The sequence below is a fragment of the Mauremys mutica genome, chromosome 26 (genome assembly GCF_020497125.1).
Source record: "Mauremys mutica isolate MM-2020 ecotype Southern chromosome 26, ASM2049712v1, whole genome shotgun sequence".
Classification (NCBI taxonomy): Eukaryota; Metazoa; Chordata; order Testudines; family Geoemydidae; genus Mauremys; species Mauremys mutica.
Genome location: NC_059097.1, coordinates 12,832,365 through 12,846,637, shown reverse-complemented (window position 1 = coordinate 12,846,637; position 14,273 = coordinate 12,832,365). Strand labels below are relative to the sequence as shown.

The following is a 14,273-nucleotide window of genomic DNA, read 5'->3' as shown; positions in this document are numbered from 1 at the left end:
GCTGTCCTGGCAAAACCTTCAAGAGGAGACCACGTCAGAGGCTGCATGCGGATTTTACAGCACTTCAAAATATTCTCAAGAGGGAAGCGATTGACCCATTCAAACCGCTGGGCCCTCTGCGAGTCTCCCTGGAGAGTCCAGCCCCTGTTCCATTGGACGCTCTCAGTACTCTCAGGTTCACAGATATTACACCTCCCATCACCGCTCTGCCTAATGCAGCACTTAGACGTGTTTCGAGTGAAAACAAAGATGTGTTTATTTAATGAGGTCTAGAATTTGAAGTGGTAGCAAGGAGAAGTATTGGGGAAAACTACACCACAGGTACAATCGGAGCGCAGAACTGGATTCTTTCGTGTGCTGTGATTGTGATTGTCTGTTCGTGAGACAGATCCCGCTGCCAGCTTGCCTCCATGCTGGAAGGGGCAGGGTGTCCTCTGTACCCTGAAACGTACCCCCACGCCCCATTATCCTCACTCATAAATAGATCCTGCTGCTTTTGTGTGTGTGTAAATTTCCTCTCTTGCAGGTTTCACAATCTCTTCATTGCCCTTTGGCTCAGGGTACAAACTGGGACACCCACCCCCCCATCTGTCTGTCTGATCCCATCTGTCTCTTGTCTTAGGCTTAGCTTGCCAGCTCTGGGGGGACGTCTTTTTGGTCTGCGTCTGTAGAATCTCCAGCCCCGGGGGATTGGTGCGTGTCCGAGTTAACGACTCGAGGTTGTCGAAATAACTGGCTCACCTGGAATTATTTAATCTAAGACCCTCAAGCAGAGATTAGCACAGCACCATAGAGAGCACAGACCGAAATAGGGACATTACCAGCCTTTGGTGTCAGACTAAGAGCTGGATCTGTCTCTCTCCTGTATCTGGAGGGGACGTGCAGTTCTCATGCCCACAGCTAAGTTCCCGTATCAATATCATGGCATAGAGGTTCAGACAAAGGAAACCTCATTGCCGAGAATATTCTCCCAGAAACCTACGTTCTGGTGTAATTTCTGTACATTCTCATCTTACCTGACTTGTGTGTGTTGGCATGATTATTTACGGCTGGGAAAACTAACAATTCTTCAAGATAGTCTCTCTGCGGGTCCTTCTTAGCCCACAGTCATTCTTCCCTGTTGATTTCCCTGCTGTAACATTCGTCCTGTGACGGGTTGGATCACAGAAACCCCCTGGGGGCTGCCACCCAATGTGCCAAGACTACCTCTGCCCCCTGCTTTCCCTGCCAGCTCGGGATGCCAGCACCCGGTCCTGCTGAGCCAGACACTCCCGTCTGCTCCAGCACAGACCCAGGGGCTGAGTTACCTGCCCCAACGCTGCAGGTTTGCCTGAAAGCAGCTCACAGAAGTGTGCTTGTCTCTAACACTCAGATGCCCAACTCCCAGTGGGGTCTAAACCCAAATCAATCCCTTTTACCCTCTATAAAGCGTATGCAGGGTGAACTCCTCAATTGGTCACCTCTATAACACTGCTAGAGAGACGTGCACGGCTGTTTGCTCCCCCAGGTATTAACACATACTCTGGGTTAATTAATAAGTAAGAAGTGATTTTATTAAATACAGAAAGTAGGATTGAAGTGGTTCCAAGTAGTAACAGACGGACCAAAGTCAGTCACCAAGCAAAATAAAATAAAACGCACAAATCTCTGTCTAATCAAACTGAACATAGATAATCTCACCCTCAGAGCTGCTTCAGTAAGTTCCTCAGACTGGACAATTTCCAGGCCTGGGCACAATCCTTTCCCCGGTACGGCTCTTGTTCCAGCTCAGGTGGGAGCTGGGGGATTCTTCGTGATGGCTCCTCTCTGTTCTGTTCCCCCCTTTATCTATCTCTCGCACAAGGGGGGAATCCTTTGTCCCTTTGGGTTCCCACCCCCCCCTCACTGGAAAAGCACCGGGTTAAAGATGGATTCCAGTTCAGGCGACATGATCACATGTCACTGTTAGACCCCCTTCAAGCCTTCATTCCTCCTGCCTGCAAGCGCAGCCATCCCGTCAATCTCCCCGGTTAATCGGAGCCATCACGATTCCAAACCACCATTAATGGCCCCCACTTTGCATAATGACAACAGGCCCCCAGTGTTATATTTCATATTCCTAGTTTCAGCTACAAGAGTGATACATTCGTACAAACAGGATAATCCCACTCAGGAGACAATAAGCTTTGCAATGATACCTTACAAGAGACCTTTTGCATGAAGCATATTCCCGTTACATTATATTCACTCATCAAATTTTTATAAAATCATATACACTGCGACGTCACACATCCCTGATGAGTTTCCCAAGTCTATAGGTGCCTATGCCAGCGTTATAGAGCTATGTTAAGGAGAGGGTTTCCAAGCATATCTGCAGTTGTGTAGACACGGAAGGTGTTCAAGACGGTTAAAATACAGCATCATAGAGAACATGCCTGTATCGGGTCACCTATCGACCAAGGGTCTTAGAATTCAGAGAGACTCTTTGTTGAACTAAAAGTATGAATGTTTAATAACCGCTACTACCAGGATCCTGGTCAACGACTGAGAATATGAGCATTACGGTAATACAAGTAACAATCCTTGGCAGGCCCAAGCAGTGGGAGAGAGAGCAGGAGCGTCTCCAGGCAGTGGTAGCCTGGTCGGGGGGTAGCTTCGGGGTAAAGAGTTCCCGTGAGCTGGGACGTCCGGGGGAAGTGGGGGGCTGGAAGATGTGGGAAGGAGTTGGGATGCCGAGGAGTTGGAGGAGGGGAGTAAAGGGGAGGTGGGGGCTGGGTAACATTTGCTGCAGGAAATGGGGGAACTAGCAATGGGAGTTTGAAGCAAAGCATCCAGACAAGGGAGCTCCAGCAGCAGAACATTGAAAGTCACCCAGGATTACAGACGACACAACCCCTCACGGGTCTGGATTGCCCCCCAGCATGTGAAAATGGCCTCGGTTGGTAGTGAAACATCCTGAGAGTCTTTCTCCTCCATCAGCATCTGCAATAGCCACCATCTCTCTTCTCTGCAGGCTCCTTGGATCTTGGGGGCCATCATTCCTGACGTCACCTGGCCTGATGCTTATTTTTCACAGTCTGCTTGGCTAGAGGAATTAGTGTCTGTTGCTCCTGAATTCTAGCTTCTAATTTCCCCGTGTTCTCCACACCCAGGGATTTTCATACTCCCTCCCGTTACACTGGACACACCTAGATTCCCTAATGCTGCAATAGGTGCTTTCCTGACATCTAATACCGCTGAGATCCTGTTGTCACCATGACTCAGTGGGTTCCAGCTGAGAATACCAGATTCAAGACAAACTGCTGAGAACTGGGGCAGACTCATCGCCAAGCGGGTGGTTATTCCACCATGAGCTGTACCAAGGCATTAAGAAAAGTAAATGTCTGTCTCACCGCACAGTCGTCAAAAATGCGATCTCCTTAAGCATTTCAGCATTTCTGTCACCCCCCAGACCCTAGACGTTGTGATTAGTGGATACTGAAAACCACTGTCGTCAGACAAAGGGTTCTTCTGATCTCAAAAGATCAGCCGCCTCGGGCCTTGTGTAAAGCTTCCTTGTTAGAAATCCAGTCCCAAGAAATGAAACAGGAAAAGAAGACAAAATGGAGATGTTTCCACCGTCTTTTATGTCAGCACGGCCCATCTAGCGGGGTGTTTACATTAGGATAGCTACCTCCAGCAGGCTGGAAAATCCTAGAGGAGGCAACGCCCAGGTTACTTTTAGATTTCTCCTACCTGAGGTCACCCCTATTAACCCCACATGAGGCTGATGGACACTCCTGGCCGGAGTGACGCACTCCCATGACCCACAGGACAACGGAGGTGGTAGAAAGGACCATGGGATTCACCCCAGAGAAGGGCGGCCTGCAAAGGAAAAGAACGGCCACTCTGGGTCAGACCAAAGGTCCATGTAGCCCAGGATCCTGTCTGCCGACTGTGGCCAATGCCAGGTGCCCCAGAGGGAATGAACAGAACAGGGAATCATCAAGTGACCCATCCCCTGTCGCCCATTCCCAGCTTTTGGCAAACAGAGGCCAGGGACACCATCCCTGCCCAGCCTGGCTAATAGCCATTGAGGGACCCGTCCTCCATGAATTTATCTCGTTCTTTTTTGATCCCTGTTATATTCTCAGCCTTCACAACATCCCCTGGCAAGGAGTTCCACGGGTTGACTGTGCGTTGTGTGGAAAAAATACTTCCTTTTGTTTGTTTTAAACCCTGCTGCCTATTAATTTCATTTGGTAACTCCTAGTTCTTGGGTTATGAGAAGGAATAAATAACATTTCCTTCTTTACTTTCTCCACACCAGTCATGATTTTACAGACCTCCAGCATAACCTTTTCCAATTCCACTATATCTTTTTTGAGATGGGGCGACCAGAACTGCGCGCAGTATTCAAGATGTGGGCGTACCATGGATTTATATAGAGGCAACACGATATTTTCTGGCTTATTATCTAACAACCTTTTGTGTACTTGAAAACTGTGATCATGTTCCCACTCAGTCTTCTCTTCTCCAGACTAAACAAACCCATTTTTTTCAACCTTCCCTCACAGGTCATGTTTTCTAGGCCTTTAGTCTGTGTGTGTTCCCAGCAGATATGTCCCTCACAAGCAAAGTGTTCTGCACCTTTGAGGACCTGGGGAGCTGGAGCTGGACTTTATTGGTTACTAAGGACTGGGGCTTAATTAATAAAAAAAAAAGAATGACAGCGTCTTAGGAATTCACCTGATCTCATTGGTTTTCTTTCCTCTGAGCAGGGTTTCCCGTTTCCAGACCTGACGTGATCTCCCAGCTGGAACAAGGGGCAGAGCCGTGGGTCCCGGACCTGCAGGGTTCAGAGGAAAGAGAGATGCTGAGACGTCCCTGCACAGGTGAGGAAACACGAAACCTACTCGGGGTCTGAAAGTGCCTGAAGGAAACATCTGGGATCCTCTGCAAAGACCTTGGGGAGCTCTCTGAGTTCCCAGCAGGTGTCGTATCCCCGGGGAAGCTAGAGCTCAGGGCGTCCTACAGATCCTGACAGACACCTGTCAATAGCTTCTAGATGGGCTGTGAGTTCAGTTCCCGGGTTTTATTCGACATCTCTCCTGCACTTATTCTGGTTTGCTCTCCCCTCGTCCAGCCCAGTTGGAGGTTTCTCTCTCTGTCCCAGCAGGTGCGACGGTGAGTGAGAAGGAGGAGCAGACGTCTCCGCAGGAAGTGGACTCAGACGGAGCGTTATCGAAAGGCGATGTGTCCCGGAGTCGCGAGCAGGGGCAATCCTGTGAGATTCCGCACAGAGCAGCGAGAGAGGAGGGGAACCCGCCCGAGGAGAAATCGGGAACATTGATTTACTGTCAGGGAACACACCAGGACCTCAAGGAAACCACAGCCCAGCAAAAGATCCTCAGAGGAACGAAAAGAAACACATGCACTGAGTGTGGGAAAACCTTTAGTCGCTGCTCAACCCTCACTAAACACCAGAGAACCCACAGAGCAGAGAGACCCTTTGAATGCTGCGAGTGCGGGAAAACCTTCCTTTGGCACTCACACCTTATTGCCCATCAGAGAGTCCACACCGGTGCCAAACGCTCCGAGTGCCGCGAGGGCGGGAAAACCTTCCCTCCGAACGCAAACCTGACTGCACATCACAGACCCCACGCGGGGGAGAAGCCTTATGAGTGCGGCGAGTGTGGGAAAAACTTCACTCAGAGCTCAGACCTCACCACGCACCAGAGAATCCACACGGGGGAGAGACCCTACGAATGCCGCGAGTGTAAGAAAAGCTTCATTCGACGCTCACACCTGATCACGCATAAGAGAATCCACACGGGGGAGAGGCCCTACGAATGCTGTGAGTGCGGGAAAAGCTTCACTGCCAGCTCAAACCTCATTCAGCATCAGAGGATCCACACCGGGGAGAGGCCCTATGAATGCTCTGAGTGCGGGAAAAGTTTCACTCAAAGCTCAGATCTTACTACGCATCAGAGAATCCATACAGGGGAGAGACCCTACGTATGCTGTGAGTGCGGGAAAAGCTTCATTCGACGGTCACACCTGATTACGCATCAGAGAATCCACACAGGGGAGAAACCCTACGAATGCTGCGAGTGCGGGAAAAGCTTCACTGCCAGCTCAAACCTCATTCAGCATCAGAGAATCCACACCGGGGAGAGGCCCTACCAATGTTGCGAGTGCGGGAAAAGCTTCGCTCAGAGCTCAGAACTTGCTACGCATCAGAGAATGCACAAGGGTGAGAGACCCTATGAATGCAGTGAGTGTGGGACAAATTTCACGGATCGCTCCGCCTTCCTCAATCATCAGCGAATCCACACCGGAGAGAGACCCTACGTATGCTTTGAGTGCGGGAAAACCTTCACTCGGAGCTCAAACCTCATTACCCACCAGAGAATTCACACGGGTGAGAAACCCTATGAATGCGGCGAGTGCGGGAAAAGATTCACTCACAGCTCAAACCTTATAACGCACCAGAGAATCCACACGGCGGAAAGGCTCTATCAGTGTGAGTGCGGGAAAAGCTTCGCGGAGAGCTCGGCCCTTCTTAAACATCGGCGAATCCACGCAGGAGACAAACCCTACGAATGCGGCGAGTGCGGGAAAACCTTCACTCGGCGCGCCGCCTTCATCTCTCATCAGAGAATCTGCAAGGGAGAGAAACGCCAGAAAAACCGTTAGGGCTACCGAAAGTGTGTTGTGCCAGTTCCCACGTAGTAACCTTTCAGGCTGTTTGAACCGTTTGCAGAACTGTTATCCCTCAGCTTGGCCAGATGAGTGGCCAATTTTTGCCGTTCGCCCTGTTTTGAGGTGGTCCCAATTGTCCTTTCTATCAACTCCATTGTCCCATGAGTAATGGGAGTGCGTCCCTCCTTCCAGGAACCAGGGAGCGTCGCATTTATACCGTTCCTGCTATTGCAAAGGTACCGCTAGAGTCACCAGTGATACAGGTTGCTCTGGGTTGTGCTGAAGAGCAGTTATTTGTGGAGGTTTTTTTAATTTTCATTTTAAATATATTTAAATACAGTGAAAAGCAGGCGGTGCAGGGGGGAAAGTGTCATTTCAGCCTCTGCGACACTGGAAGGAGATGGGCTGACTCAGAGAGATTCCCTCCTTCCCCATCACTGCAGAACTGTTACCGCCTGTCTGAGCCATGCAGAGTTTATCCTCTTCACATTCAGAGTGTCGTGTGGTGCAGTGTTCTCAGCTGTCTGGGCTTGTAGATGACGTTTTGACTTCTTTAATCCTAGATCGGAGTCGCTGTGAGTGGAGATGAAAGTGTCAAAGACCTGGGAGGGGAATTCAGATGGATCCCAAACACAGTGGGATCATTTGGAGTTTAAATCCCAGGTTCCATCTATCGGTAAAGCCACTTCTGGCAAGGGGGCTGTTTCCCCCCCACACTGTGAGGATGCTAAAACTTTTGTATATAATGTAACTCAAAAAATGAGACGGTACTTAGTGAAGCAGGTTTGAGTGGATCAGAGGAGAATGTCCTGGGAGAATCTTGTCTTGAGTCTGAGTGATCAGATGTAACCTGCTCTGGATTTTCCCTTGACACTTTTATTGTCATGTATTTTCTCCCTTTGCGATGTGGGTTTCTAGCTCTCCTGAAGGCTGTTTGGTCGCCCACCTGGATATTAGTTTAGTTTGACAGGCTGGAACTCAGATTTATTGGAGACTTTGAGACACGTGACCATTTCCTAAAGTCATGACTTCTCACTTCTGCGCTGCGTTTCCCCACCTCTCCATGATCACGTGGAGAAAGTTCAAGTGCAGTTCAGTCAACAGGAGCGAACTCTCCAATTCACTGGCCATGCTAACGAAGAAACACTGCTGATTTCAAATCTCCACTCGGAAACCAGGCTCTACGGAAGGTCTCTCCTAGCTAATCCTATGCTATGGGAAATGCTGCCCTTCACGACGCAGGGTGTGGAAGGAATAGAAGTGGGGGTTTTTGTTGAATTTATCCTTTGTAGGAGCCACAAATGTGTGTAAAATGAAACCAGGGTTAAAAATGTAATAGCTGCAGAAAAATAGCCATTTTGAATAGAAACGTCGCTTCTGGTAACTTAGAGAGATCCCGATCCAGGCCTGTAGCTAGTTCCTAGCCGTGACCTGTGCCACCGAATTAAAGCAACGCTGGGGATGTTTGGGGAAGCCGTTCCGCACTAGCACGGCTGAGGTTTTTGAGTGGTTTGGTAAAGGGTTCTACTTCAGAGCCATGTACATTTACTATAACCCAGGCCAATGATTTAGAAAGAAGGAAGGTGGAAATAGTACATACCCGGTTCTTGGGTTTCACCCAGTAAGGGAAGCTATGGTGACCCACGGACCAAGGAAAATTGTTCCTAGAACACCGCTCCCTAGTTCAGTGTCACTGGTTGCAGTCCCAAAGGATCCCACGGTTAGATTGAGCACAAGCATCCTTCACTCTTTGGCTCCAAAGTTCCCTAAGGCAGAGAGAGAAAGAGAGTTCCTCAGCGGACGTTCCTTCCCCGTGGAGCCCAGCCTGGCTGCCTGGGTAGCAAGGACTTTCATGCAGTGGAAATAACAGTAACCAGCGAGGGTCTGAATGTGTCGGGCTCCAGTATCAGAGGGCAGGCTACCCGCACGCTGAGTCCCGATTCTCTGGTCTTCTCTCTTAGGGCTTGTCTACTGCACTTAAAATGCTGCATCTGTAAGGAGGAGACTCTCAAACGAGACGCTTTCCTGCCCACACGGCGCTGTCTATATGGGGCGTTAGGTCAGTATAACCCGTCGCTCAGGGGCGTGGGTTTTTCACACACCTAAGCAATGCAGCTGTACCGATATGGGGCTGGAGCGTAGAGCAGATTTTGGTTTTGCTCCTGTGTTTTGTGCATTTGCATCGCTTCTCCGCTACGTCCTCCTCCTCTGAAAGGTTAAAAAGGGTGAAAATACAACGGAGGGGTTTTTTCTCATGCTGCAAACGTTCCCACAGAGGAGACCCCTTCCACCCACACACGTGGCAGGAGTTCTGGAGATATGTGAACTCACGTAAGTGGGAGGCGCCTGTGTTTGACCAACCACAACTTGACCCAGAGGTTCACTAGGTGACAAGTAAATGAAGACGAACACGTATGACAAGCTTTTGTGATCTTGGAACATGTGACCTGGTTTTAGAGAGTTGTATGTTATTGTTCGAGGGGTCACCAATTGATCTGACCAGAGGAGAAGTTTCTTGTCCCCGAATCAGGCTCCCTGTGTGAACCAGGTGCGATCACCTGAATTATATTGGAAACCTGAAAGTTGTCTTGTGTTTTGTCTTGTGTTGTGGTGGTTCGGGGGGGACTCAGACCTGAGTCACCTAATTACCCCCTGAGAGGGAGCCTCTCTCGTGGCAGGTCTCCGGCAGCCTGGGAGCTGCTCCGGCGCTCGCCTCTGAGCTACGCCGCCCGCAGGTTAACAGTAGCTGCACCGCCAGCCCCCGAGTACCTTTGAATCGTCGTCCCCCCCCCCCCGGTATCCAGCTCCTGGCCGAAGTTCCCTCTAAGCCACGCGGCCGCGCAGCCGGCTCTAAAGGGCCGCGCAGGCAGCCACAGGGGCCGAGAGAGGTGAGTGGGAGGGGAGCGAGTTGGGGAGTGTGGGGCTGCCGCAGGGAGAGGCGCCTCCGCCCCGGAGCTGCTGCCAGCGGGAGAGAGGGATGAGGGGAGTCTTTTCTCCCCACTGCAGCCCTGGGGCAGCCTGTACCCCAAACCCCTCATCCCTGGACCCACCCCAGACCCTGCACCCCCAGATGGAGCCCTCAGCCCCCCACACCCCAAACCCCTCATCTCCTGCCCCACCCCAGAGCCCCCTTCCCGCACCCCGAGTAACGAACGAGAGGGAACGTCGCTCCTGCCACCGGCTACTCACAGAAATGCCACCTCAGCGTCACCCACAGGTCCAGGCTACTCCGGTTTTCCCTGAACCCAGCTCGCCGGCGCACCAGGCAGCACCCGAGAGCCCCTGTAAAAAAACACAGAGAAGGTTTATGAAACGAAGGACGAAGCTTTAACTGGAAGCATCCCCGATGCCGGCGGCAGCAGTGCGTTGGGGCGGCAGGAATCTCCCCGTTATCGCAGGCTGGAGCCAGGAAATGAAACGAGAGGCTCCTGGAGAGGCCGTGGGAATGTGGGGCCCTCACCTATGACAGCAGGGGCGCTACATCCGCCGCACCTTGGGCATCCCACCGCTGCCCTGTACCTACGATGCAGCCCCCGTACCTCCCCCTGGCCCCAAACCCCATCAGTGGCTCTGCCCCGGGACCCCGTTTTGCGGCCGAGAGCGCGGCAACGGCAAAGCCTGGGCATCTCTAGCCTCTTTTCCGTATTGGGGTGTAGAAAACTGGGCGTGAAGGGGCGGGGGGGATCGATGGGGGGATTTCCTGGCAGGGGAGGAGAAGCCCTTGTGATGCTGTGTAAACACGACTAGTTGCACTAATGGTTACGAAGTTGCACTAAATCTTGCACTATCTCCTGGAGGGTATCGGTGGGAAAGTGACGCTTTGCCAAGTGGGATTATCCTGCTGACAGGCCTGTAGCAGCTTTGCATCTTAAGTTATGAATCGTGCTGGCTGCCCCTGCGATTCAGCGAACCGTGCAAGGACTTGGGCCGAGGTCATGTGACCTAAGACGCCATCTTTCACCAGTAACGTCCCAGGATCGTGGGACCCTGGGCTCCAAACCGGGCCGGTAACTTTCCATGCACTTGGGCTGGGCTCTGAATTGCAAGCGGGGCCATCACGGCTTGGCCTCTAGCCGGCTGCGATTCTCCGGGCTGCGGATTTACAAGCCAAAGGGCTGTTTGGAACAATGGACTGAGGAGCGTCCCGTCTTTGGGCAGGTACCAGCAATCTCTTCCCTCGCCGCCACGACGCTGCTCTGAGGGCTTTGCAAGCGTTTGTGTGCATCTGACCTATTAACCAGTTATCACTCGCTGCTTTGCTGCTCTTCATGAATCTCGTTCGTTTCCCAGGGATGGGCTGGCAGCGGCGTAGGGTCTGAGATACGCAGCGCCCTGGGGTCAGCGTCTGATCCGTCGGGATCCCTCACGTGGTGCAGGCACTGGGTTTTCAGTCACCTCTCGCCGTATGACCGCTGGTCGTGTGGATGGGAGCTAAGGGCTGGAATGCCGGACGGGGCCTGTGTTTGGCTTCTGGTCAACCAGTGTGATACAGCAAAACCTCTTCTGTTACCGGGGGCGGTCCCAGTCGTGTATGCCGGGGGGGGGGGGGGGGCTGGTTATTTTAGCTGGGAATCCCCTGCTCCTTACAGCAGGGGTGGCAGAAACTCCTGCCCAATCCCCACCCAAGGAGGCACGTGGGATTGTCAGCTGGCCAGGAAACCTTTCCACTGCTCAGATCCAGTCCGGCTCCTCCTGTGTCCCCAGAGGCAGATTCAGATTTACTGGGGCTCTGGGCACTGCCTCTCTCGCCTGGCCTGGAGCGGTACCGGGGCTGCCAGTGCTGGGGGGAGGATGGGCCGGGGTCACAGGGGAGCCCCAGCCCCCCAGTCCCCCCCTTGCCTGAGAGACGAGCCCCGTCCCCGCTCGAGCTGGCCGGCAGCCACCGGGCAAAGTCTGAGCGAGTGGGGAGCGGGGCTGGTGTCCTGGCTGCCGGCCTGGCCAGGGCCCCGGGGACGAGGCAGAGCCGTGACTAGGCATTTAGCACCCGGGCAGAGCAAGCGTATGTGTGCCCCCTACCATTTGGGGGGGTCATTTTCTGCCCCATTTTCCCACCCCTGCGGCTTCGCGGCGCCTCGACCCCACCCTGGCTACGGCCCTGCAGCTCTGCCGCTTGCATCCTTTGTGCTCTTGGGCAGATCCTTGGTGCCTCAGTTTCCCCTGAGAGAAAAGGGGGCTGCTGCTGCTTCGCGAGGGACGGTGGGAGATGTCATTCACAGGTGAAGCGACGGGTAGCATGACACTGCGAGCTGGAGCAGTTCATCTCCCCAGAATGTGTACGGGGAATAAAGGGACGCTTCCCCCGCCGCCAAGTCAGAGATCAGGGGGTGCTTTGCCGGCTAATTCACGGCCACCCAGCTCCTGACCGAAGAAAGAGCCTCTTCCCTGGGGTGGCCCCTGGGCAGCATTTTCCCTGAGGGCTGAGACACACACAGCCCTGCCTCAATATCCGCAGACGCCGGGTCACCAATCGGCGTTAAACCTCCCCTGAGGACATGCAGGTATCGATCCACTCCCCGCCCGCGCCCGCGTCTCCCCTAACCCCCGATGTGACCAAGTGGGAACGGTCTTAATGTTTGCTCTCTGAATAGTGCGTGGGTGCCTCAGTTTCCCCCGTGCCGTTCTTAGGTATCTAGGTGGGGGGCTCAGGGGGTGTGATTGTTGCAGAGCCCGGGAGGGCCGGTGCGATGGGTCTGCACAGAGAATGGCCGACACCCTGTCTCCTGGCCACTGATGGCCTGAGCCCTCCCCGGCAAGGTGCCAACTGGAGAACAAAGAGACCAGGTGACCTCCTGGCCCAGGAAAGAGACAAAGGCCAGAGGAGGAGCTGGAGAGTTTCAGCTGGGAGCTGGCTGGGGAAATGGTGGGGGGGGGGTCCACACCTGGGGTCTGGCCTCCGTGGCCCCAAGATGGTCCTGGTCTCCGTACCTACAAGCTCTGTTTTCAACCACGTTCCTGTCGGCTAATAAACCTTCGGTTTTCCCGGCTGGCTGCGAGTCCCGGTGAATCGCAGGAAGTGGGGGGTGCCGGGCCCGGACTCCCCCACACTCGGTGACACCCCTGCACTCCCTCGCGGCCCTAGCCCCCTGCACCCTCTCCCTGCGGGGCGCCCCCCAGGCGCTTGGTCCAGCTGACCTGCCTCCAGCCGGGGCCCTGGTGACCGATTTTGGGCTGACACGTACCCCTGTGCTTTTCGCTGCCTCCTCACCATTAGCCACCGCTCCCCTTTCTCCTTGGGTAGCCAATGGTGACGTCACCGTCCGCTTTCCCTAGCCCAGGGGATGGCGAAGGGGAGCGGGATGCACGGTTCATTTGCTGGAGTTCTGGAATCTCCCTTGTAAATGTGACGCAAATAAAGGGAGGTATTTTTCAAAGGTTTAAAACCAGATTATGGTAACAGGGTATAGAAACAAGAACAGCTTGCTTTCCGGGTCCATATTTATTCCGAAAGAAGCATCTAAACCAGGGGTCGGCAACCTTTCAGCAGTGCTGTGCCAAGGCCTCATATATTCACTCTGATTGAAGGTTTCGCGTGCCAGTAACACATTTTAACGTTTTTAGACAGTCTCTTTCTATAAGTCTATAATATAGAACTAAACTATTGTTGTATGCAAAGTAAATAAGGTTTTTAAATGTTTAAGAAGCTTTATTTAAAATTAAATTAAAATGCAAGCCCCCCGGCCCGGTGGCCAGGACCCGGGCAGTGCGAGTGCCACTGAAAATCAGCTCGCGTGCCGCCTTCGGCACCCGTGCCATAGGTTGCCTACCCCTGGTCTCAATGTATGTATTGATACGGAGTAACTGACACACTTTTTTCTTTCCTGAAATGGACGTTCAAATGTAATGTCTCTATTACTCATTTACATGCTAACTCCGTTATTCCAAGAAAACCACAATAGGTCTCCTAGCAAAATAATGTACAATTTACATGTTTGGTGAACAGCCGAACTGCGCGCACTTCGTGCAGCTATACGCTTCCTTCTTCTCCGATAGGTTTTCTTCAGCAGTTCCTTCTGGAAGGCAGGGCACCCACGCCCACGTCTTACTGGAGTCACCCTGGACCTCTGAGACGTATTAGAGCGGCAAACGAAATCTCAGAACTAATCGTGTGAAATATAATTTCAAGATAAAATCATCTTCCTTGAACATATCATTAGTCAAGATAGGACTAGCCGCAGCAGTGGGAATATTTACTAATATGAAATTATTGCAAGAATGCTGCTCCTTAGGCGGGTTATTCCATTTGGTCACTATGCAACTGGCTAGATCTTGGGCTGTGACTTTTGTGTTTGTACAATAAAACAATCCCATTCTGCTCACTTATCTGCTCCAACGTATGGCGTGTGTTTCAGATACAATTTTGTGTTTCTTACCATCATGCAATCTTCATTTTCTGTTTCGCAAGTAACAGGGTTGCAGGACATGCACTACTCCATGAGCTCAGAAAAAATCAGGAGAACGTACTCAAATGACTACTACATTGTGACCAACACTCTAAATAGAATAATGTCAATTATTTCAATTCAGTGCCTGGTTTGCAAATATTTTTTTTCTTGTGTGGGGGTCATATTTTAAATCATATTTGGTACCCCAGTCTGTTTCTCAAACGTGTA

At 52.2% G+C, this 14,273-nt stretch overlaps 1 protein-coding gene across 2 annotated transcripts; it reads left to right on the top strand.

Moving 5' to 3' along the window:
- Window positions 1-4,650: 4,650 nt before the first annotated feature.
- On the top strand, window positions 4,651-13,708 carry LOC123356651 (zinc finger protein OZF-like). Of its 2 annotated transcripts, XR_006575401.1 has the most exons (3): window positions 4,651-4,853; window positions 5,135-6,899; window positions 13,654-13,708. XR_006575401.1 is itself a non-coding variant. In XM_045000026.1 (2 exons), the coding sequence occupies exons 1-2, from the start codon at window positions 4,832-4,834 to the stop codon at window positions 6,655-6,657; spliced, it is 1,545 nt and encodes a 514-aa protein (XP_044855961.1). In that variant the 5' UTR covers window positions 4,651-4,831; the 3' UTR covers window positions 6,658-9,382. The 2 variants fall into 2 exon arrangements, 1 of the variants encoding a protein (XP_044855961.1); XM_045000026.1 differs by lacking the exon at window positions 13,654-13,708 and having other exon boundaries at window positions 5,135-9,382.
- The last annotated feature ends 565 nt before the right edge of the window (window positions 13,709-14,273 follow it).